Below are 26033 nucleotides of genomic sequence, written 5' to 3'. Positions count from 1 at the left end.
AAGGATCGGTTTGTCTTTATTTCATGTTTTCTCATGGTTACGCTGCACATTCCTCAAGAGAGAGGGCAACATGTGGTGGAAAAAACTACACTGTTCTCACAGCCTCATTTGAAAAGCTCCAGACTTGAATCTGCTATTGAAATAAAGCTTGCCACAATTAATTTTTTATTTGAACAGTTGACAAAAGTAGAAGGCTGAAGGCCAAGAATGAGACAGCAAGAGAAACAAGACAAGATGAGCACATCAGATGTGACCAAGTAGGCGTCAACACATTAAAACCGACAGTTAGGAAGAGTGGTGATTTTCCTAACGCTTCTTCTGGTGACGAGTCAGCATGTCAGCTGAAAACAGGTCAAGTTCTTGAACGGTGCAATATGGAGACACCAAATTTGGGAGGTTGGGGGTACTTAATTTGTACATTTGATCTTCTAGCAATCATAAGAGGCAACAGCGTCTGTTTATATCGAGGCTCTGTATCCTTTGGTTTCACATGGGGATGCGTCCTTGTGTCCTTTTGTAGATCCAAATAAACCAAAATTCAGGAAGTTCAAAAGGTCAGACGGTTAAACATGACGTGGCAACCGTAATCAAGCAATTGAAAGGAAAAACCGACAATATATACACAATGAAATCTGACATTTCTTAATGACAAGAAACTGGGATTACATGGATTCGAAGTCATGTTCCGACTGTGCTGCTGGGATAAAATAAGCTCATTCAGATGGATGTGAAATTCATGCTCTGCATTTCTAAAGTGGAAAGATGAGTTCACACCAGCCTAACACGGGAGCGTGTGAAGGGCTCAGCTCAAAGGATCTGTTCCTGGAAGCAACAGGTTTACTTTCTACAATTGTCAACAACAAAAATTGTGCGCAGTTGTGAAGCGCTAAAATGCACGTATCACTTGCGTAAAGATTGGATATACCAAGTGTTAAGCCTGAAACATTCCCAAAAAGTTCTGTTATTAGAGAGATATTCAGTAATAGGGTTATGAACAAGAATGTGTGCAGAATTTTCAAACACTCATCACTCAAACCACTTTTATTTAGGTCATCTGATGATTATTTCAGCTACCAACAGTTTTTAGTAATTTCAGCTGTTTAACAATTTTTCACCAAAGCAAAAAGTCTGTCTATCCTTTCTGGGCCTAGGAAAGTAGAGCAATGTTACATTGTTAGTTATTAAATCAAAATACACTTTCTTCATGTCAGTGATACTTTTTAGTGAAAAAAAATTGAAATAAGGTCAAGCATAGTACTTATAACTTTATTAACTGTTGTGCTTTAACCTTGGGACATTTCCTTTCAAAAGATCAATTTTAATGGGACAGAAACTACTTGAATGGGGCATGAAGAAAAACTGAAAAAAAAAAAAAAAAAAAAAATCAAAATACAGCCAGGTATAATATTGATGATGCAATGTCTCTAAAACAGAAAGAAACATAATTTGCTGTTTGTGCGCATCTGCGGTTGCACTTAAGACTTAATCAGGCAAATCTGATCTCACCTCGTGCGACACAGCAAATTGACTGCAGCAAGGGACATTTCTTGCCATCCATTCTGAGATATTATCCTCAGAGCTGCACACGGAGCCTCAACATCACAGGCTGACTGCTCGGAGCGGGCTAACATACAGAATGAGATGCAGACCAGACGTATCTCAACACAGCTCCCTCTTGAAACTTGGCAGGAGTGGCTCAGCAGATACTTTTTACTGATGATACAGGAAAAGACCAAACAGAACTAATGAAAGATGGCGAGAGGGGGACAAAAAACAAAAACAAATAAAGGCGAGTCAATGTTCATGATGGAGTCTTGGACATCTCTGGTATCTCGCCTGCATGAAAGTACACAAAAAGCCTAAAGAACAAGCATAACCCCCCCCAGGGAGCGGATTAAGGTGACGGCCGCCAAGAATCAGATTTTTGCATTTAATACTTTTAAAACTTAAATATCTGCAAGAAATGCGCAAACAACGCACATCTGCCTTTTTTTAATCGACCGTTTTTTTTTTTATGTTTTTTTTTTATTACGTGCACAAAGCTTTTGTAATCATTTATATCCTAAAGCGCATTAAAATTGTAAGATAGTCATTCTAATCCTACACCCAAAAATCACACTGAAGCTCTCTCAAGCCAATTTTAGTTTTTTTTTTTTTGTCTTTTTTCTTGTTTTGCTTTTTACCATTTCAGCACACTGCAGCACCCTTTCTCCCACCCGCTCTTTATTTTTCCCATGACTCAAGTGTAATATAAAGCATCAGGATTGTGAGAGAAATGGGGGAGAGAGAAGAGGTTGTGGTGTTGTTGGTGGAGTTGAAGTGTCTTGCTTGTGGACTCAACAAACCCCTACATTGAGATCTATACAAATTTTGGTAGCTTGCTGGTGTTGGGCCACTTTGATGCTGTAGTCAAAAATTTAACAGGCTCCACTTAACTGCTGCAAATTAGACCGACATCTCTTGCTAAAAGGCAAAACACTAACTTTTTCCTATGCCATTTAAAAAAGGAAAAAAAAAAAAAAAAAAAAAAAAAAAAAAAGGAAAAATAATTATTTTCTCCAGCAGTCCATCGGCCTCAACTGGTTTGAGTTCATTCAGCTGGGATCCTCTCTGGCCAGTCAACATGAGGCGGTGGACGTTTGCAGTGATTCAGGTCTGTTTCTCCTCACTGGAGCGTTCTGCAGTGCTAACATATCTCCCCACAGCTTCTCCAGACCCACGCAAGGCCTTGTGCAGAGGGGGAACACACTACTACAGAAAAGTCTTCCAAAAAAACAAACAAACAAAAGAAACAAGTTGGAAAAGCTGGCTCTCTGGAATAGCAGGGTTGAGGGGAAAAGGACAATCGTGAAGTAGGGCAGTGTTCCTGTTGAGACACGTGGTTGTGTGTGTGAGATCGTGTAAGTGTCTGCATGTAAACGTGTGTTTGAATGTACATCTGTGTGTGCGTGTTTGTGTGTATGAGTATGGTTTCTACAGCAGGTCCACACGACGGTAGTACAGCAGGTAGGCAGTGCGCTCTGCAGTCTGCTTCACCACCTGATGCTGATTGATGATCTTCACTGCCTGGTCATCAATGCGCAGCCAGCCGTTCAGACCGATGTGGAAGACATCTGTAGTGTAGTGGCCACCCGTGGCACTGTTCCCATGGTGATAGACAACTGAGGGAAAAAACAAACAATTAAGTTCTACTTAAATTTCCAGCAAATCGTATCAACCAATAGATTTTGCTGCCACTCCTATAGCGCGATAGATAGTTTTGTGCAGCTATGTAAAAATATAGTGCCATATCGGTCCAAAACAAACCGTAAGGCGGCAGAAGTTTGTGGAGTTTACAGTAGCTAAACAATGTCACAACCTCGAGCATTACACAATTCAACTCGTGCGGTGCATATGATGCCTTTTTATAATGAATTCAGACTGGATTAGTCACATATCTGACCTTTTCCCCCCTTGTGTTTGACTTGTTTTTAACTAGCATCAATGCAAAACAGCTTCACGTTATGCAAGACTTATGAATCATTTGTTTCATTTGAGTCCAAAATAGAGAAAGATTTTTTTAAAGTATAAAAAAATAAAGTAAAATATGTAACTTTGGGCTCCAGGAGTGGATTCTCCAGGAGTTTGGGCTCTTTACATGCTTCAGAGGCCACAATACTTTAAACAACCTTTAGACTCTTTATAAACCTCTTCTCCGAAAGGTTAAACTACAACTATGGTCTATTGAACTAATCGGAAATTGTATGATTTTAATGAGAACAAGTAAGCGTTTATAATTCTAAAGTATCCCTGTACATTATTAACATGCAAACACCCTTTTATCAGCAGGTAAACCGATATATATTTTTTTAAATGTCAGGAATTTCCCCTACTTATTAAAAAGCTACGTTCATTACAGTAGCGAACATCATGAACATGATAGACATCAGACGGATAAGACCTCAACCTCATATTATATTATATATATATAGCATAAACGATAAAGAGCTAATTCCGAAGTCTGAAGAAAGATTTATCCTTCGTATACCTTCCTTTGCCTTGTACAGTTATTAATTGTTTATATAATTTAGTTATAGTGTTTTTATTCATACAGTAGCTAACTGATTTCGTTAACCGCATTCATTCTGATGCAGGTAATGATTTAAACGAGGATTAAATGAATTTAGCTTACAACATTTAACATGGAGATGGGAATGGTAGTGAACATATCTGTGTGATCTTGGAGAGTATGAAATAGATGTGGCTCAATCAGGACAGTAAAAATATACACATAATTTAAGTAACTGACTATATACAGTACAGTTTTAAAGACATGAAGCTTTATTTCCAAGATAGTAAGTTAAGCTTTTCATTTATATAGTATTATTCACTGTAATATATTCAAATCCATTTCTGATACCAATACTTTCATGTTGAATAATTTCCTGAATTATTATGTTAATAAAGAAATACTCAATATTTTGTTACCTGTGTTGTCAGTGCACAGAAGACCTACAGTAAACATTTTAAATTTATCGCTTACACTTCCACTAAAGACTGTAAACACACAGATTTAATCTGAAGTAAACATTAATTTACATACACATAGCATAAAAGAGAAAAGAGGTTTCAGGGAAATGTACTGGTATGGCAACTATTGCTAGTGGATGCTGGACAGGCTACCCGACAAGTGGAGAGCAATTATTTCCCCTCAGAAAGAAAAATAAACTACAATTCACTCCTGGAGGCGGGGAAGAAGGTGAACTTCTCCTGTAAGGGAAGGCCATGTGTGTTTAAAAAGGTCAAGGAGTCGTGTGTGGGGGGAGAGAAGAGAAAGACAAGGCCTAACTAGTCAGCAACAAGAAGCAAACAAACCAGCCTGGTTGTCTCGACCCAGTTTACGTAAATGTAGTTATGCATGTGACAGCATTTTTTTTTTTTTTTTACTCTTAGCTATCACAGATAGCAGAAAGTTTCTTGGGGTCATTGATACGCAAGTTAATCCTCTGGCGTCTAATGGTGTTTTTGAGGCCTGGAGAAATGTTGTCATGCCCTGACATTTGTGCTTTTTTCAGTTTCTAATAAACATCTAAATGGCTAAAGTCTAATCTCACTGTAATCAGCACAAACTGGGCTATAATAATATGTACATGATTGTATTTTTGAGAAAAAAAGTTATGTGTGGTTAGTGTAAAAACCAAAAATGTTAAATCACTTGAATGAGCTACATAATGAGCCTTTCAGTCAGCTGTGTCACTGAGAGTGAGGAGATACAAGAAATACTTTAAGGACAAAATAAATGTATATAACTTTATGTTTTTAGTTTATTTAGAATATATTTAATTATCCAACAACATAATTTAATATCCACTTGGGGGAGCAGTTAAACAGTTTATTAGGATCAAAGCTGACTTTGAAACTGAATTTTTTTGCATCATTACTCCAGTCACACAATCCTTCAGAAATCCTTTTAACTTAGACGTGAAAAACGGACATCGCTTTTTCATATGGATTACTTTAAACAAGTGCCGCCAAAAACAAATATTCTGTTATAGCCTGACATGTCTAATTTTTAACTTTCTACAGATATCTCTCTCATGTCTCTTCGTTGAGTATTCACTGAGTTAGTTCATTTTAATGACGCGTTTGTAAATTAAGATCAGCGCAGACAAAGGCTGCAGACAGCACACCTAGTTTGTTATCTTTATTTTATAAATGCACAAAGTTTTGTTATGTCTGTATACAAAAAAAGTGGACCCTTTACAGATTTGATAGATGTATTGCTCTTATCTGGACAATGTATAGAAATTAATCAATGCATTAATCGACTCCAGAGAGTTAACATCCAGATTACTAAAGCACCAGAGATGCTGTTATCACACAGCACCAGTAACATCTCTCGGTGCTTTACAGAACGAACCAAAACCATTTATAATTTAGGGCTCAATGCAGAACCGCACTGTAAAGAGTAGACTTAAATGTGTAGTTGCAGCATAACGACAGAATAATAATAAAAAAAAACATACCTGCAAAGAGCCTGTAGGTTCTTTGGCCTTTCAGAGTTTTGCCCCGCACACCCGGTGACAAGAGATCTGAAAATCATGATGAATCATTTTAATATACAGCAGCAGTTTTACAGCTGACCAACTTTAACTATTAGAGAAGTCTTTATGCTGCTCCCTCATTAGTGCTTCTTTATTTTTATCAAGTTCATATGTAGTGGGGAACCTGGGCACATATTGATGAAGAGTTGCAACCAATCACAATCATCAAAAGAATGTCATACGTAGAAATGGGGTCAGCCCCGCCTCCTCACTAAGATAAAAGTTTGTCTTTTCCTCGCTCTCAAATTGGTTCTGAATCACTCTCAAGCTAAATTAGTAGCTCCCTGAGAGGATCCTTAGAAACTTTAAGAACATGGGCCCAGGTTTATTTATGGGTAGAAGAATTGATAACATAACTGCAGTTTTCCTGAAACACAACCACACTCACCAGATATTCAAAGTAAAGGTTTATCATCTTGGAGCAATCGATTAAAATAGAGAGATTTCTCAAGTAAAGCTGAGTGAAATATAGAGACTGGACCTGCACAGTGCATGCGCACAGAATGAAGAAAATGTGCGCGGAAGATCGAGAATAGAAGTAATACGACCATCTCCAATGTGAATGGAACAGTCAGCTTATAACGGTCTTTAACTATATTTGGAATAATGCAAAAGTTAAACCTTTAGAGGTTACTATCAAAATAAAATGACATGCAGTTACAGTGGGATGCAGATGGCGGAAAATATTTTCTCTCTTTCTGTCACCTAGTAAAGAACAAGCACAACTGAAATCATGCATCTAACTGAGTTGTTGATGAAACCTGCTAAAATCATTGTGATCTCAGCAAAATAGTTTCAGTGGAGAAATAAAAATGAAAATCACCTTTACTGATCTCCAGATCGACAGGGTAATCAATATTCTTGACCAGTTTCTGACATCCGCCGGTCTTCTCGAAAACAAATCTCTTGAGGTGAAGCACCAGCACTGGAGGAAGCTCTTCAAGAGTCACTCGCCGGCTGATCTCAATCTAAAGCAGAAAAAGAAGATAGGAAATCAGCATCGGCAAAAACTCTCCCCCCATCCCATCTAAATATGAAGAGTTGATGATTAGACATTAGTAAGCTGATTTGCTGAGCTCTGGCACCATGAGCAACTGCACATCACAAATGAGGGACAAGTTTCACATCATTTAATACATTTATAAAACACAATTCTAACACACAAGGAGACAGCTACAAATTTAGCAGTAATGGCATTCAAATCCATCTCCGATTTCAAGGGGAAACATCAATGCAGCAGTAAAGATGTTTCATGTCAACAGCTCACAGAAAAACTAAGACACATTTTTGGTTAGATTATGGTTACTGATAATGATTCACACCTCCTGCTTGCTCTTAGTGGTGTAGCCCTGAACGGACTCCCGCGCCACCAGTACCTCCAGGGCCTCCTGGACTGTGCGGATCTTCTCTGATTGGATGTCCAGCTGCAGCGTGAAGAAGGGCTGCAAGGTGGCGGACTCCTTTGAGCTCTGCTGGTATACCACAGATCTATTTAAAAGAAAAAAAAAAAAAGACTAATTTACATCTAATAATGTAGTAAACCACTTCTCCCTGTTACAACAAGACAAAAAGGTCAAACTAAACCATATTAAAAGAAATTAATCATTATCTCGTGAAATTAAGAAAGTTGGCAACTAAGTTGGATTATAATGAAGCAACATGACAGCTACCAAGGCTATATTCATGGCGAGAAACAATTGAGAAAAAAAACTAAACCATATATCATAAGTAATAAGCCCTAAAAAGCTTAAAAAGTCCATCAAATTATACGCTATTATGAATCAGAAAACCATAAACTATAGGTTTCTTACAGGAAAACAAAAGAAGGGCTTAGTTAGGCAATTAATTTCTCCAACAGTCAACCAAATACTCCATAGCCAAACGTTAGCCCTAAACGCATAGAGAAAATGCTACATTTAAGCCTCGCCACCCCCACATGTTCAGGCGCCTGCATTTCTGCAGCCACCTAAATTAGCTGGGAGGTGGTGGTGAGCCACAGAGCTTGTTATTCAACAGTGAGCTTCAGGACAAAAGGATGGGCTGAAGATGGCACCTCACTCTCTGAGCTTTTGGTTCATACCACACTCTGCAGTGTGTGCCAATGGAAAGACCAAACCCATTCCTGGTGCCATGGCTTTTCTTTTCTGCAAGTTTATTTTCCTTGCAGAAGTGCTGCATATCGGTCTACCTCTGAGGTCTAATGGGTCAAAAAGGTCAAGTGCTTCAAAGCCATGAGGATTACAACTCTACAGCATTGGTTCTCAAGCCTTGTTTTAAGACCAGATAGAGCTTTTGAGGTGGTGTAGAATAGCATATAGGTGCTTTTACATCTATGGTTAGCATGGAGTACCAGCTTGACAATAGCGGACACGGAAATGTGCTCAAAGCCTACCTGATGTGACCACCAAATATGACCGCGATGGGAGTGCGGATAAAATCTGCCTGCCGGGTGATGGAGATTTTGTTTCTGGGCCCGACCTGTTCCCATTCATCATCACTGCCTTCCTCCTTCTCAGCAGGGTCTTCTTCCACTCCAGTCTGAGACTCGGGCCCATTTGGTGTGGGGGCTTCTGTTCAGAGATGGAAAAACAATACATTTAGAGTGGACAGGACACCAGTCAAGAGCCTGATTTCTCCTGCAAATAATGCAGAATTCAGAAAGGAACATACTGTCTTCCTGTGGAGAGATGAGCTTTTTCAGTGCCAGCATTTCCTCATGCAGTCCATTTAAAATGAAACCAAGGTACTCCTCCGCATCCTCCTGGCGCCCCTGAGAGAAAGACAGAAATCATTAACATGCTAACAGTGCCACATTCTTTGACTTTGTTCCAAACAAAAGCAGTTACCAATCAGACAATGACTAAGCTTTTGAATGAAGGTACTACTTTCAGAAATTAGTGGCTTCCAAGGCACCATAAAGCCTAAGGACGAATGAGAGCCAAATTATATTTTAACCCAATTACTGCAATGCTTATTTCTCAGTAAAACTGGAAAAATAATACATTTCAATAATTTGAATAAAGTTCTTTAAAATCAACAGCCAAATGGCATAGCTGATTATCAGGACCGGCCCAGGCTCTATTGGTGCCCTAGGCGAGATTTGAGGTTTTTTCTATTTGTTTGTAGATGTTAGCCAACTGGCTAGCTAGTTAATCTAATACCCATATCTTTAATTTCGTTTTTGTGCATATGTACAGTGGAAATTCACAAACTTAATTTTCATTTTTGGGTGAACTAACCCTTTATGTCATTAATGACTCACCTTCATATGGTTCCAAACCCGTAAGACCTCCGTTCATCTTTGGAATACAGTTTAAGATATTTTAGATTTCGTCAGAGCTTTCTTTCCCTCCACTGAAAATGTATGTACAGTGTACTGTCCATGTCCAGAAATGTCTTTTTTATATATATATATATATATATATATATATATATATATATATATATATATATATATATATATATATATATATATATATATATATATATATATATATATATATATAAGTCATTTTGTGCCCTGGGCAACTGCCTCTGTCACATGATATGGGTCGGCCTTGATGATTATGGGAAATCATAGGTGGCAAGGGATACTCTGTCCAATTCGGACATGCACCGATGCCATCCATCCTCTCTATACTGTCCTCAAAGGTAGTATTTCTCAGGTACACTCTTGTTCTTCCACATCCGGAAGACTGTGTATCCAACGATTCAGCTCATTAACTGAGGTCTTTATCTTACAGCATTGAGCCTGTTCATTTGAGGACACACATTCCTCAGTGTTAGTGAATGTGCAGACAGATACAAAAAGATACGGAACAGGAAGGTCTTGTCCTTGGATGTGCAAAGCACAAATGTCGTCTATAATTATTGAGAGAGTTGACCAACTAGTAAATTGTTGGTGGTAATTACTACCAATAATTACATGAACTCTAGATTTATAGTAGTTGCATTTTTCTTAAGATAAAGGGAGACATTCAAAATGTGTACCACTGGACACCCTCAAAGAACAGGACCTAAGAAAAACCCACTCTTTATTAAAATCAGCCCAGTCTTCATAATGCTTACCTTCTCAGAAAGGCTTGATTTGATGAGGGTGAGTTTATAGATATATGTGGGTTCAAAAGGAGCACCCACTCGAAGGTCTTTCATTATCTTCTCTCCAGCAGCTACAAAAGAGAAAAGGATAAATGTAAACTATAAATACAGAAGTGGGAATTAATATATATATATATATATATATATATATATATATATATATATATATATATATATATATATATATATATATTTTTTTTTTTTTTTTAAATCAACTCTGAAAAGCCTTTACCTTGCTGTTTAGCCTTGGAAGGGACAGGCATATTGCTGAACTCATTCACAAGACGAACACTACAAGACACAAGATTATGGTTAATTCATTAAAAATGAATAAAAACACCATCCTCTCATTTCACTGCATGCAGTAAATCGCACGAAACAGCAGACAGGCTAATTATTCTCTTCTTTAACAGCAGTAAACCAATCTTTTAATATTAATTTTATAGTACGTCGTAGCCTGACAACACTAAAAAGTGGATTTGGTGGTTTTTATTTTGGGAAAGGAATTTGCTGCGATTTGCACAGACTTATGTTGATTAATTGAAGTCAATTAGAGTACTTCAGCTACAGTCAGGTCCACATATTTCATATTTAACATTGAAAGCAAACTAAAAGATAAGACATCTGGTATCAGTGTACAAACAGATGCTTCCTGTCATTTCACTCCAGTTAAAATCAAGACTCACTTCTCAATGGAGAATTTCAAGTTATATGAAGTTCAAAACTAATGCAGGCTTTGGATGTTTGGTAGTTCTGGTCTAAAATAAATTCTGTGGTGGCCTATGACAATCTTGCATTATAGATCGGAACCAAGTTTAAAATCAATCACTAATTTTGAATGTAGTTCAGGCCTTGTAGAACAGCAGAAATAATTATTTATCATGGCAGCGAAGTAGGCTGAAACTTACAAGTTATCCATCATGGGTGTGGATGTGCAGGGTCTCTGAGTCTCAGTGAAAAGGGGAATAGACTTCATCAGATGATACATGGGAGGACATGCAATCAGGGCCTGCAGGGTCTTAAGCTCAGTGTCAAGGAAGGATATATAAACAAGACATGCTTGATCAATTCAGTATTGTTGAGTTTAAACAAGATCATTAAGACTGGAAGAACTGTGGTGCAGAAAAAGGATACAGCATTGATATAGCACCAGTTTCCCTTGTTAATCAGTCCTCTTGGTTGCAAAGACACTGGTTTGTGTATCAACTTCACATTCTCGATTAATTCTGACAGATGAATAGAAAAATGTATCATGTTCATGGATGAAATACTGGGGATGTGCAAACCTCATATTTTCAAGATGGAGTATTAGAGGGGTGTTGCTTTGGGCAGCATTTACACGAGATTGTTTTTGAACAGAAATAACAATTTAACTAGATATACAGTCTAAAGACAAGTCTGGACAAATTAGTCAATCATCATTAACCATCTCTTGTCAGTGGAGTGAAAAATAATGCTATGTCCATCACTCTAACCTTGCATGCTGATGCACAATGAAGCTAATTGTGGCAAAAATTAGGAGAATTTTGTACCACGCCTAGGAAGGCTGAAATAATGGTAATGTGGTAATCTGAATTTATCAACATTTGAATGGAGTTAAGTGTATTTTTCAGTTTTGCTATGCATGTCAAATCACCATCTTCCCCTGGACAGTAAAAATGTTAATGTTACTTCAAGTTGAAGGGGATGCTGAAAATACAACCCATTTTACTTTTTACTGAAAATGAAAAATCAATTGGGAATCGATTGGATGGTTTAAAGTATAGTGGCTATTTGCCTATTGTTTAACTGATTTATAAACATGATGCACTATACATAAGATTAATAAAATAAAGGGCAAAAGGAAATGGGGGTAAATTTTGATTGGCCACATCACATTCATTATTAACTCAAACCAGCAGACGGAGTCGAAATGCAATCTGAAAGCCAAACAAAATGCATAATAGCACTCTGTAGATTTACTCTGAAAACATATGAGGGCAGCCAATGGTCAGGACAAGAGCTGAGACTCCTCTCCACTTAGTGCCTGTCCAAGTGTCTTACATCAAAAGAGATAAGCGAGTGACAAAAGGAACGCTGATGGAAAGAAACTTGTTTCACAACCACCTTTTCTAGCTCAAGTATATATGTATAATAAAAACAGATTCACAATGCCATATAAATCACATCTCCATTAGCAGCCTTGAAGATAAACACATCTGAAAGTCACAAAAATGCCATCAAGCAAGCAAACGCTCTTCCTGTTACGCAACAGAGCACGCATTTACCCAGGAGAAGAGAGTCAAACTCAATGTTTGAGTGGCACATAAGCCAATGCTGAGATCAATAGAATGTGTCCAATCATAAAACGGTATAATCGCGCAAGATTTCTCATATTTGAGAAACAGCAGGGGAAACCCCAAAAAAAAGTGTTAAAAGCAGTGGAGAGTCCCGGAGATTGGTTCCAAGGTCACAAAATTAGGACACAGTTTTAAAATAAGCAGTAGCCATTGGATTTCTGGATGGAAATCCACCCTGCTTTTGTACTTCAGATGGAGACGGACTGGGATTCCCGTGAATTCCCATTCTGAGCATTAATGTTAGCAATATGATGAGTAAACAGCACCTGGGTTGGCCTTTACCTGAGACATGTCATGATTAATTTGAGCATCAGGAAGAGGACATGTGGTTTTTAAAAGAACCGAGCAAAGAGGTCCTTATAACATGTCTGGAGTGTTTAGGTGCTGTCCACAAATCAGCAATGCGTTATGCTGCTGCCATCTTATGGACAGAAACATGAACCACAGAATCAAAAGGAATAGTTTCAACAAATTAGCTTGTCATTTCAACCTCACGTTTTTTCCTTTTTCTTTCCCCCACTTTCACTAGGAAATGTTAACCTAAACCATGTCATTTAACCATATGCTGGTGCCTTGATAATGTCAAACATCATAAATTAAATACAGATATGGAAGAAATAAAATAAAAAAATACAAATAAAGGAACAGTTTATCCCAAGAATTTAAACTTAAATACCTTGCTCTCATTTTAATCCAAATCCATAAGAATCCTTATCTTCAAATCAGAAATAAGGATATTTAACTAAATCTAAAAGATCTTTATCCCTTCATTGAAAGTCTGCTCGCTCAAAACTTTTGACACATCCAATCGTTAATCAAGCCAAAATTAAATGTAATTCATGTGGATAAAGCCGTTTAAATCAAAGTCTTCTGAAGACACGATCGCTTTATAAAAGGAAAATAATTTAGATCAATATAAATGATTATTGCTCAAAAGCACATACAAGCACGTTTGAGCCTAGTTAATGCTTATGTATGACAAGAGAATAAACCTCACAGTAAGTATTGTTGAGTTTTGGTTTACAGTATTTTATTTGCTCCATGAATTAGCATTTATCAGACTAAGAGAATGAAAGCCTAAATTAATTCTGTTCATCATACAGATTATTTTTAGTATGCCTTTAGTATGCACACTTTTTGAAGCATTAAAGTTTAAGTGGACTAGACTTTCAATAAACAGACAAAAACCTCTAAGAATATTTTAGAAATATATTTTTGTTTTGAAGATGAACGAAAGTGTCAGATTTAGAAAAATACGAGGGCAAGTAAATTAGTTTCATTTTTGGGAGAACAATCTAAGAAAATGAGTTAGCAAGCATTTCCTTTAGGGTTGTGCTGATAGAGAATATTATCATGCATCAGTGATGGTCAGAGCCTGTGGCTGATGCTTTTGATGATATCAAGATTATTATCATCATCAGGCTAGTATTTTTATATCTGATTAATATAATGGAACAAGTAAGCCCTAATATTAGGGATGCACCGAAATGAAAATTCTTGGCCGAAACCGAAAACCGAAAAAGAGAAAACCAAGGCCGAAAACCGAAACCGAAACACCGAAAGAAATTATGCCAATTATTAGTATCATTGCATTTATTGCTATGACCGTGTACTAACTTTACTAAAATTAAGACATTGCAATCGCATAAATTAATATTAAAGTTTCAAAGATAATTACAATTACATAACTTACAAAAAAAAAAAAAAAAAAAAAAAAAAGAAAAATACATAATTACAAATGATGCAAATATTTATTAAGCACATTGCAACAATGCACAGTATAAAATAAAATTCAAACTAAAAATTTATCCCACTCATGTGTATATTTAATAATAATGTACAGGCCTACTGGCCTGCAGAAAGGTTTTAAAATGAACAGTTCTCTTCAAGTGCATTTGAATTTTTTCTATGTAGGACTAGAAAGTGCATCACTTCTCCAGTTGGCAAGACTGTTATCACTTCTGGGGATGGGGACTTCAGACAGATAACCATCTAGCTGTTGAGCAGTTGAGCTTGTCATCTGCCTGACATTTGAGAAATATTTGAGAGAGTGTATTTAAATAGGGCCAGGGCATAAATAAACATTTTTTATCAAATTAAAGCAGAAATCTAGCAGAAAATCTAGCATAAATATGGCTACAATTTGATATTATGTATGTATATGTGTGTGTGTGTATAAGAACAAAATAGCCAACGTATTATTATTTGAGGCACTTTCTTGCAGAATTCCACTGAACATATCAGACAACAATGGTGCATGCCACTCATCTGGCAGAGACCAGTCTTTTTTTCTGCGCTCTGATCTGTCTCCTGCGCTTGGCGCTTCTCCGTCTCCACGCGGGTTCTCCGCATCCAGCGCGGCCTGGATCATTTCTCGTGCACGCTGCCTTATTTCCGCATCCAAGTAATGGTCTTTATAACGCGGATCAAGCACATTCGCGATGAAGTGCAGAGGATCCGAAAAGATCTCAGTGAGACGTGTGCTAACAGACTCTATAAGACTGTACTTTTCTTTGTTTTTACTTCGTGGTCCGTCTTAATCTCTTTGTTAGGAGACGCTTTAGTGCTGCGAATAAAGGAATAAGAAGAGAGAGAATGTTCTCACTGGTGTTAAGTGAATGTCGCGTGGAGCTCGTGGTCTTCGCTATGCAGGTGCACGTGCAGGTCGCGGTTTCTTTTTGCGTCATCACAACATTTCGGCCGTGTTGTTTCGGTGATAAAAGTCTATCGGCCGAAAACCGAAAAGGCCATTTTCGGCCGAAAATTTTCGGTGGCCGAAATTTCGGTGCATCCCTACCTAATATTTCCTCAAAAAAGCTTTAAGTGTTATGCGTTATAACCAAATCGCACAACTCTGTTGAGCTTATGAATGCAATGGCCAAAGGCATTCAGAAGAGTCTGAATTCTGTTCTTTCAAATTCTCTCATCATAAACCAAGTGCAGATGCATGCACGAAGTAGAAGGGATTTATGAATCATGCAGTGATAGAATCACTGATTATAAAAGGAGTCCATAAACTTGTATCGAATTGATGTCAGTGATGTTGTTTGATTATTTTTCTGTAGCTGATAAGCTGTAAGCATTATAATTATTAGTAACTTACAATATCTTTATTAAATTATGTTAAACACAAATTCAGTCATATGAAAAATATTTTATGACATCCATATGCTACTTGACTAACATATGGATATTAGCTTTTAGCCTTAAGGCCATTGCACACGGAGACTTCACACATTGAATAATAAATACGACTTTACATTGTGTCAATGTTTACACACTGCATCCGAATTTTGGATTCAGGTTCGATTTTCTGCTTTTCATATCTGTAACATGCATTTTGATAGGAAAGGATGGTGAATACAAATAAAAGAAAAAAAGCATGTGAAAATTTCGGACTCTGTGTGCAAAGACCCTTACTCTGGAAATGACTAGAGATGTTCCGATACCCTTTTTCTCTTCCTGATACCGATTCCGATACCTGGGCTCAGGGTATCGGCCGATACCGAGTACTGATCCGATACCTGGGTGTGTATCTGTATATACTACTAGCCCTGTTTAAATTGCTAGAATTATTTTATGGTGTGCTTCAGACTGATCCCTTAATAAAACATGAACAAATACAATATTTTTATTATCCGACATGAATTTGACAGTATTTATTTTCTTAAGCGAAAAAGAACTTCAAATGCAGCCAAAAATCTAACACCGCAAACTAAAAAAGGTATTTTAGTTTTACAATATAACTGTATAAAAAACTGCAACAAAAGTCTAGGAATATAAAAAAAATTATATATTAATCAGATAATCTCTTTACAACAAAACAAGTAAAAAACTAGCAACTGTGTAGACAATTATTATTATTAATAGAGACCTATTATTATTACTACATAGAGGCATAGCTAAATCTACTGTAGGCTACAACAGTAGCTTAATATATTGTCAATTTACTTTATTCAGTTTAATATTCACAGACACTAGTATATAGTCGGCTACTGTCTGGAGCCCTGCGCTTTGACTAACACAGAAGCGACTGAATGCAGCTGCGGGTACCGAATATACTCGGGAGTCGGTAACTACCGGTACTACAGAGACATACTGCTAACCACTGATCTATAATATAGAAGCGGCTTCGCTGTCTGTTGGCAGTTTAGAACACGATGAGCGATCCAGTCATATATAGATGACGCAGTACTGCTAATGCGTTTTCATTTCTTCTACGCCGCTCTAAATGGGTTGCTTGTGGCAACACAGCACAACTTCCTGTGTTTGCAATGCATTCGGAGCAGCGAGGAAGAACCGTGCAGCGGTTAGGCAAAGCTAGCGGTCATAACTAGGTTTTGTGTAAGAAAATGGTATCGGATCGGTATATGGGTTCATGTACTTGTCATGTATGATGCCAGAATTTGTTGTGGTATCGGAGATATTTCTGATACTAGTATCGGAATCGGAACAACTTGATACACTCTCCAGCAATGAAAAAAAAAATATTGGTGATAGGCCTGGGTGATAAATTGGTATCGATATTTATCGACAGTACTTTGATAACGATAGAAAAAATTTTTCCGATATGGCATACGATATAGGCACGTGCTATGAGTGATGCAGACAGCACGCACAAACACATGCTGAATTGAGTGCTGTGCCTGCGAGTGACGCGGAGATTGTGAACAAGGAAGTAAAATTAGTAGAATTTGAAAAACATTTGCATTTGAATGTAAGGTGTCCATCAGGGAGTGTCATTAGTGGCGTGCGAGATGCAGTGATGTTGTAAAAGATATTGTTGCATTTAAATTTTTTGATGCTCCGCTGCTGCGTTGTTCATTCTAAATATTACATAAATATAGAAGCTTAGTGTGGAGAAGGATCTTGATAAAGATTAAAACCGAAAACAAGCCATTCACACAGAATGCATATTCATGTCACATTTTACCTGCCAATTTTGGGGCCATAGGGTCTTCAGACACAGGGATAGGGCCTTCATGCACCTCAATGGCCTTTTCAGGTAACTCTGAAGCAGCCGGAGTGAAAGTGACGACAGCAGGCATACTCTTTACCTCAACGTAAGCCTGAGGACCTCCAGGCAGAGGCTTGGAGTTGTGGAAGAGGCTGGCCCAGGATTTCGGGGGGTTGGCCACAGGTGCTGCAGTGGGACTGGGCGAGACTGGCGGCTGAACTTCAGAGTCTAAGGAGAGAGGAGTTACAGAGGAAGCTGACTGCACCTCGCCCATTTCAACCCTGTCTTGGAGTCCATCTGCAGCTCCAGCAGCCGAGGCAGTCTCTGGCAGCCCGTTAGCCTCCCCCGAGCCCTCAGCCTCCCTCTCATCAGTAGTAGCAGGAATTGTGGTTTTGAGGGTGGCCACAGCAGCATCAGGGGGAAGAGGAGATGGAGGAGAGGAGCTGTGCCCTCCGTTACCCAGGAGTACTGGATTCTCTAGAGCTGGGGGTTCTGCATTTTGCTCTGCAGTCCTGGCACTCTGTGCCACCCCGCTGCTCTGAGAGGACGAAGAAGTAGACGAAGAAGATGCCCCATTTCTGTCTGAAAAAGAGGCAGCTCCGCTAGTCAAGTCCAATGTCAAATTTTCAGGGCTTTCACAAGTCCTCTGATGGGAAAAAGGGTCGGCTTGGGGTGTAGATGTGCTGGATGTTACAGAATTTTGGGGGATGAGCTCAGCCCCAGCTAGCACTTCCCCTACCATGTCCTCTGAACCCAGGAGTGGAGCATTTGGAGAATGTCCGTTAACCAGGCCTGAGGCCTCCACTTCATCTGTGGCCAAACCAGTGCTGTCAGAACCCTCCAGATAATTGTAGTATCCTGGCGGCCGCTTTTTCTTTTTCTTCCGTTGCCCCAAGCCGCCCGAAACCCCATCCATATCAGAGCAGGCCTGGTGGCTGCCCAGGACTGAGGTCTCGGAGTTACTGCAACATAGGGAGTCGAAGTCGGTGCCATCTGGGATATCAGCGACTGGCGTGGCTGTGGGAAGGGCCTTCTGAGGTGGTTGGCAGCCTAAGATGAACTCAGGGGCCTGAGGATTAAGAGTGCTGGAGACTTTGTACAGCGAGTCTTTCACTGCCACAGACTCTGCATTCATTACCTCATCCACGCCAAACTCGATATGCTGGTAGTCGTCTCCTGTAGATCAAAACATGTCAGTTAGATTAAAAAGGCACAGCAAAACTGGAATTTCCACAGGGAAGTACTCCATTTTAAATTAGAAAAGTTTCCAGTTACAAATCTTAACTTGATTATTTAATAAGCTATTCTAAAGGCTAAAATATGAACAAAGTTGTATTCACAACAAATCATGTAGTTATTAATTACAACAAATCTGACAGGATACAAAAGAAGTGGCTGTGGTACTGAACTGTGCAGACTAAGCAGTGAAGGATAGTTTGAAGTGAATGAAACAGTGTTAGTGAATGCAAGTCACAATTACTGTAAGACTTTGAGTCTTAAAAGTAGCCAGTGATCAGCGAAATCAAAACACCCAGAAGTCACCATGGGAAGAAGTTCCCAAGCAGTGGACAAATGAATAGATAAGACCATATATCCTCTGTTAGTATTCATTTTAGAGGTTTTATTTTAGGAAAAAACATGAAGAACGAACTCATAAGCAGGTTGTGGACTGTCAAGACTGCCACGTTTTCAGGTGAAGTTAGAGATCCTGAAAGACGGTCCATGAAGTCACATTCTTAGTCCACTCTGGAGATGTGATGGATTTAGAAAGAGAATTTCCAGAAAATACAAATAAAAATGTCAAAAGTCTCCCGCCAACTCCAAGCACTGCAGGTAGATGCACATATGCGCCAGAGAGACGCCGGCACCTAGGCATGCAAAGCTCCAAAGATTAAATGGACAGGCAAAAATGAGAAGTAAGGGTTTAAGGTTGAAAAAGGGGAAGGTTTAGAAAGCTGTCAGTGTTTAAGACCTGAGTGTTGAGTTCTGCAACATAATCAGAAGAGTAAGGCACTGTGTAGTGGACCGAAAACTCACCGCAAACCTGCCGTCTCAATGATTCCATTATGTAAGGCACAGCAGGAGTGCAGTAACCTCCTAAATAATTGATACAGATGAGGGTGAAGGTCACAACTACCTGAGAGGGCAATATGATACTGTCTCGGGAGAGATTATTAGAAGTACATATATTGGCATGTCGCCTAAGGAGGTTTATATTCAACTCTGATGAATGAGGACCATTCTACCAATTAAGGATTAGAATGTGAATAGGTAAAATTAATATTACAAATTTTGTTTTCCGTGTGAGGATGTAAGATACGGTCAATGCAGAATACATGAAAACCATTGTATGTTCTCATGTCGGAGTAATTTATGAATTTAGTCATTTATAGCTCGTATCTTTATTTCTGAATCAATACTTGTAGCAACATTCAAGTGATGCTTTGATCTTACCTGAGGAATGGCTGACGCAGGAGACTTTATCATTGAATGGGGGAAGCTGATAAGAAATTTGAACGAGATTAATCACATGAAGTCAATAAAAGTAGATGTACACAAACAAACCTTTCTAACCTACAAATTTAAATGTTATCTAAACTAAACACAAGTAAAATTTTTATAACATGCTATTTGGAGTGGAAGGCCAGAGTTTAATTTGCAATTAAAACAGACAGAGGATGTAGTGTGCTAAATAATGACGTGTGCAGTTTTTTCTACAGAAGAAAAAGAGGGAAAAAGGTGGATGTAGAGTATGGTAGCATAACATTGGCAATGTAACATGCAAAACGGCAATGTATCTATATTTGAAGTAACATTCCCCATACCTTGTGTAACAAACTGGAGCAAGATTTAAAAGTAACTATTTGTACCATTATTATTAACCGATACATTAAAAGTGCAGTGTCAAATTCAGTTTCAGATGATGCAACATTTGCACATTTAATTTTACATAGAAATTTGCCATTTAAATTTGCAAAGAAACAAATGTATAAATTAAACACTGACTAGGGTAGACGGTTTTCATTTTGTGCTAAACTGCTGCACGTGTAGGGAAAAATGGAAAATACAAAAGTTATTTTACATATATTAAACTCAAAAAAACAAGCTCCACCCCAACACAATATCATTATGGTAATAGAGAATTAGATTACATTTAGAAAAATGGTAATTGCAAACAAAAATAAAGTAAAAGTAATTACTTCTCTAAAGGTTAAAGACTGCTTTGGACAGCATAACATTTCAAGTGCCTTCAAGATGCATTCAAGTGTGTGAATATTTTACCTCGACGTAACAGCGGGGAGTCACAAAGAACTGATTGAACTCATCTGGGCTGAACTCCCCAAAGATGTACTGTGGAAAAAAAAAACAAAAAAACACAAACAGAAGTACATAATGTTATCTGACAATGATTAGAATTGCTTTTAACATTGATAATTGCAAACACAATCCTTTACTAATATTATGTCATGCTGTAATACTGAGGTGGTCATTTTGGCATCAGAGTCAGAACCACAATTAGTGCATTATTAAATTCAGCACATTTACAGTGGTCTTTAAAATAATCACGTTTTGTTGATTTGCAGGCTGAAATGAAGACGGACATAGTTTTTTTTTTATCCAGCTGTATTAACCCAGTGCAACTTATAACATCCAAGTGAAAAATATAGCACCAACATGTCAGAAAATAATTAAAAAACAAGAATAACTGAGTTGGAAAAAGGATCACCCTCTTGAGTCTGCACTTTGATGAACCACCTTTTGCTTTAATTCCAGCCTTTAGTCTGTTGGCATTTGTTTCTACTAACTTTGCAATATTTGCCCACTCCTCTTTGCAGAACTGATTAAGTTCAGTTCAATTTGATGGTGAGCATTTGTGGACTGCAGTCTTTAAGTCATTCCACAGATTTTCAGTGGGGTTTAAGTCTGGGCTCTGACTAGGCCGTGCAAGAGCATTGACCTTTTTCTCCTTCAATCACTGTGTGCTAAGTTTTGCTGTGTGCTTTGGGTCATTGGTCATGTTGAAAGGTAAACCTGTTTCCCCATTGACAACTTTCTGGCAGAGGGCATCAGATTTGCCTCAAGAATTTGATGGTATTTTGCCTAGTGATGGATATAGTTAAGGTTTTAACGTTATTACTGCTCATGGATCCAGTACTTTAACGGAATTCCTATCAGTACTTTTGTGTGTGTGTGTGTGTGTGTGTGTGTGTGTGTGTGTGTGTGTGTGTGTATATATATATATATATATAGTTTATTAGGGGTTGCACCAACTAATCGATTAGTCTACTTCAGTGCTCCGCCATGACACTTTAAGCTTGACGTTGACTAGTTGGTGGTCCTATAGAGCGCACAATGACAGGATGATAAATCGTTATTAAAACAAATTAATAAAACTTCACATTTACGCTCGGTTTCCAAACTGGAAAGCTCCACGAGACAGGTGTGATTATATTATTGTATATTTGAAATCGAACGCACGTTACAAACAGTTTATTGTACAATCAAGTTAACGCCGTTCTAATCTAATGCGCTGCTGCACTGTAAGTAGCTTGTATATCACACACAGACAGCTCCCACACAGAATAATTCAGTGCGGAAATGTATTGTCAACACAGTTCTGTGATCTCAATAAAATAGCTTAGAAACTCAAAAGTTCTATGATTTATTTCTTAACTAAATCCCACAGCTTCACTACTAGTAGAGAGACGCTGCCAGGTAGAATTAATTCACACGCAATCGCTCACTAATGCGTTTATGAATGTGATCTTTACTGTGCTACTTTATCAGTAACGTTATTTTATTTTAGAACGAGCAGAAAGCTGAGAGAAATAACAACCCACAGACAAAAGAACTGATAAAAATGAGTTGTTATAGGAGCAAATAACCATGTGGGCAGCTCTGTGTCATATGCCATAGCTGTGCACAAAATGTTTTTTAAAGCTCCAGGCTTATGCTAATGTCATCAGTGACAAGTTGACTTCGACTCAACTTTCATCACATAACCCCTGAGTATATAGATATATATAAATGAAAAATTGTGAATTTAAATTGCTTTATATTCTGAAATGTAAAATAAATATTTAAGGAAATGAATATAGAGCATCAATTTGTAAATGCACCAGTGTGCATGCATTTTTTATATTTACAAAATAAGATACTGTAAGAACAAAGAAACAAATTAAAACAAACTGACAAATACAATAAATCAAAAAAAAAAAACAACAAATAAACTGTGCTTGAATATTTCCATGTAAGTCTACTAACTTTAGGGGTGCACCGATCCGATACTCGGTATCGGTATTACTCCGATATTCCCATTTTCTGCCAAACTGGGTACCGGTCAGATGAAACCAATCCAAATCCAATATTCAGCATATAATATACTGTATTATTATTATTATTAGGCCCCACGAAAGGCACAAAAACATTAAAAAGCACCATAAATTATTTGTGCACTATATTACAAGTGTTCTGAGACCGTTCCATAGTTCAATGTAAAGTACAGATGAATATTTAAGATGTTAAATAAAAATTCACATGAACTTCTCTAAAATTATAAAATTAATTACCTGTCAAAGTGCCTTACTGGACAAGCAGTGTTAAACGTTATGCAGATGCATTAGCTTGAAGTTTAAAATAAAGTATTCCCAGGTTGTTGGCAGCTTGGATCACGCATCTTTCTCGCAGCAGCTCACTCCGTTTCATCCACTATTTTTAGGTGCATTTCATCCACAGAAATGCGTTATTCACTGATGTGTTTTGACGTGACTGGCGGAAGTTTAACGAAGATGACATTTGTTGTTGATTATTTTTATTAACTTTGATTACAGTATTTCTAGTACTATAAGTCGCACCTAAGTATAAGTCCCATCAGTCCAAAAATACATCATGACGAGGAAAAAACAAGTCGCACTGGACACAAGTCGCATTTATTTAGAACCAAGAGAAAACATTAGGGTCATTCTCACGAAACAGTTGAAACGCCATGTCACTAGTGATTTTAGATATTAAACATGCAATTTAGTAATATCTAAAAACACCATAATAAAGACAATACTGTTCTCTACCTTGCACAAAGAGTAATTTCAACATAGGAATTAATTATTTTTGCATTTTATTGGATTTTCTGCTGAAATTCTCATTACCGCAATGCGTCCAGCTGTATCTTAACTTATGTTATGTTGTAATTTAAACAAATTACAATTAAAGTATTCTGAAAAAAGTAAATGGATATTCTTCCATAATTTTTCACATGACAGAAAAATGACAGACTGAATATTCATGTATAATAATAATGATACAATAGTGGAAATATAAAGTGTCCATGACTAATGTTCTCAACCTCCGCAATATTTTTTGAGGGTCATTTATGCTCACAATTTTTTTTAAATATAAATCTTGATTTTAAATGAAGCAACACATTAGGCAGAACCTTCGAAATACCAACAAGGTAGGCAGATAACTTCATATTGTTCCAGTTAAAAGTGTAAAATTCTCTTGTCAGAACGTCTACACGACAAATTGATTATCATCACCGAAACGGGTAGTTTTCCACATTTAGAAAAATATTAATTACAAATTTTCTATGAAAATATACTTCATTAATGACTGATTATATACACGGAGTAAAAATTTAGCTAAATCGTCGTGGCTTCTCTGTTGTTAGCAAAACATGCTAAGACACCTCATCCTCCGCCACACCATTTTCACTCACCGCAACAATTTAAGGCCAGTTGCGGTAGAGAGAACCTCTTTTTCGGTAATGAGAATTTAATCATACAGACTATTGTTAAATATATATAATGAGTTATTGAATTAAATATTATTTAATAACAAAACAAAAAAGCTTAAGCAAAGGCTAGGGTGACCAATTTCAGAGAAAACGTTTATACCAACCCACCAAACCCCAGGAAGGAGAGAGACATTATGGTTTAGAGGTTACAGCAGGAGTAGTTATCAAAAATGGTTGGGAAGCCTACACAAATGTTGGTGCATCTATCATTATGAGGACTTTCTATAAGTGTAATGATTTTTATACTGAGCAACATAACTTTGTGTGTGTGTGTGTGTGTTCACTGCTGTGTGTGTGCGCTTTGGATGGGTTAAATGCAGAGCACAAATTCTGAGTATGGGTCACCATACTTGGCTGTATGTCATATTAGAATAATTTCTAAAGGATCATTTGACACTGAAACCTGGAGTAATGATGCTGAAAATTCAGCTTTGTCACCACAGAAATAAAATTCTGGTTTAAAGTATATTAAAAAGATAATCACTTTATCATAATATTACTGTTTTTACTGTAGTTCTGATCAAATAAATGCAGCCTTGATGAGCAGAAGAGGCTTTAAAAAACTTTTTTATTTTTTATTATTGATGCTAAACTTTTGAATGGCAGTGTATTTAAATATGAAAAAATGCAGCAGTTTTAAATTCTAATTCAAAAACAATTATTATAGAATGGTTAGGGTTAAATTGAATGAGAACATCTTTAAGGAAAAAAGAAAAATATATTGTGAATCATCTTTTGAGGAATGAGCGATTTTGGAAAAACTTTAGGTTCACACTTGGGTATACTCTTTACCAGAACCAACTCTTTCAGTAGAAAGAAAAAAATCCACTTGAGTTTTCAAAGACTACATTCCCACTGTCAGTGACTATTAATAAATAGTTATTACATAATTATATGATTATTACATAAAATATAAAATAAAATAAAAAACATTATTTTGTAATAATGTATTGTGAATCATTTTTTAATAATAAGACTAAAATAATAAAACTAATATTAGTCTTCTTTGTTTTCTAACATTACACTATTAAGTATTTATTTTTGTGGAAAACCATAGGGTGCCCTTTAAACTGCTTCTCATAAAACCTATTCATAAAGCAGCTGTGACAGAATTTTACTAAGGAATGGGGAGAAATCTTAAGCTAAGAAAAAGAGTGAGGATGACCTTTTTGGTATGGATGATGTCAGCATGATTACTAACTACACCCACAGTGATTGGCTGATAAGGGATGGGTCTCTGTCAGTTATTTTATAATAGAAATATTGTAGAATGAGATATCATGTTGCCATAATCAAATAAAGATTTCAAAATAAAAATGTTGCAATATTCAAATAAAGTTTGAACTAGAGTGTCACTAATTAAACAAGCATATGTTCAGCTAATTGTCAGCTTCTACATGTCTGCATATTATAAATAATTGTTATATGTATAAGCAGCCTTTTAAATAACAGACTAGAATTATTATGGCTGATATGACAGTAAGATTTAGTACAAAGGTAAAAGAAATCCAAACTGGATTGCTGTGGAAACAGCCATTTTAGGATTGTTTAGGATTTGGTCTTTGTGATTTAGGTGTCCTCTTGACTACTACTAACTTTTCACAGATTTAAGAGCTGATTTTACATAAAAACACTTTATGAAGTACTCGAAGAAGAGTCGAAGAGTCCTAAAGATGTGGAGTTAGGATCAACATTTAGTTTGTGAAAATGGCCCCTGGTGTTTATACCCTATGTTATCTAGTTATGAAGCACTGCAAAATAAT

The 26033-nt window shown here is 37.2% G+C and overlaps 1 protein-coding gene across 2 annotated transcripts in view; it reads right to left on the bottom strand.

Annotated features, from left to right (window-relative positions):
• The window catches only part of LOC113051835 (ubiquitin carboxyl-terminal hydrolase 10-like), a 43393-nt gene continuing 17360 nt past the window's right edge, over positions 1-26033 (bottom strand). The window contains exons 2-15 of one of the 2 annotated variants that reach the window (XM_026215966.1): positions 20760-20828; positions 19932-19977; positions 19515-19574; positions 17454-18653; positions 11316-11407; positions 11090-11199; positions 10414-10472; positions 10152-10252; positions 8754-8853; positions 8476-8653; positions 7406-7571; positions 6907-7051; positions 6006-6071; positions 1-3161 (exon numbers count right to left, since the gene is read on the bottom strand). In XM_026215966.1, coding sequence (XP_026071751.1) covers positions 2974-3161; positions 6006-6071; positions 6907-7051; positions 7406-7571; positions 8476-8653; positions 8754-8853; positions 10152-10252; positions 10414-10472; positions 11090-11199; positions 11316-11407; positions 17454-18653; positions 19515-19574; positions 19932-19977; positions 20760-20828 — 2580 coding nt within the window. In that variant the 3' untranslated portion in view covers positions 1-2973. The remainder of the gene's footprint in view (positions 3162-6005; positions 6072-6906; positions 7052-7405; positions 7572-8475; positions 8654-8753; positions 8854-10151; positions 10253-10413; positions 10473-11089; positions 11200-11315; positions 11408-17453; positions 18654-19514; positions 19575-19931; positions 19978-20759; positions 20829-26033) is intronic. The other variant, XM_026215967.1, reaches the window with a different exon arrangement.

The sequence above is a fragment of the Carassius auratus genome, chromosome 32, assembly GCF_003368295.1.
Source record: "Carassius auratus strain Wakin chromosome 32, ASM336829v1, whole genome shotgun sequence".
NCBI lineage: Eukaryota > Metazoa > Chordata > Actinopteri > Cypriniformes > Cyprinidae > Carassius > Carassius auratus.
The sequence above is the reverse complement of the archived record's forward strand: the minus strand, read 5'-3'. Positions and strand labels throughout refer to the sequence as shown.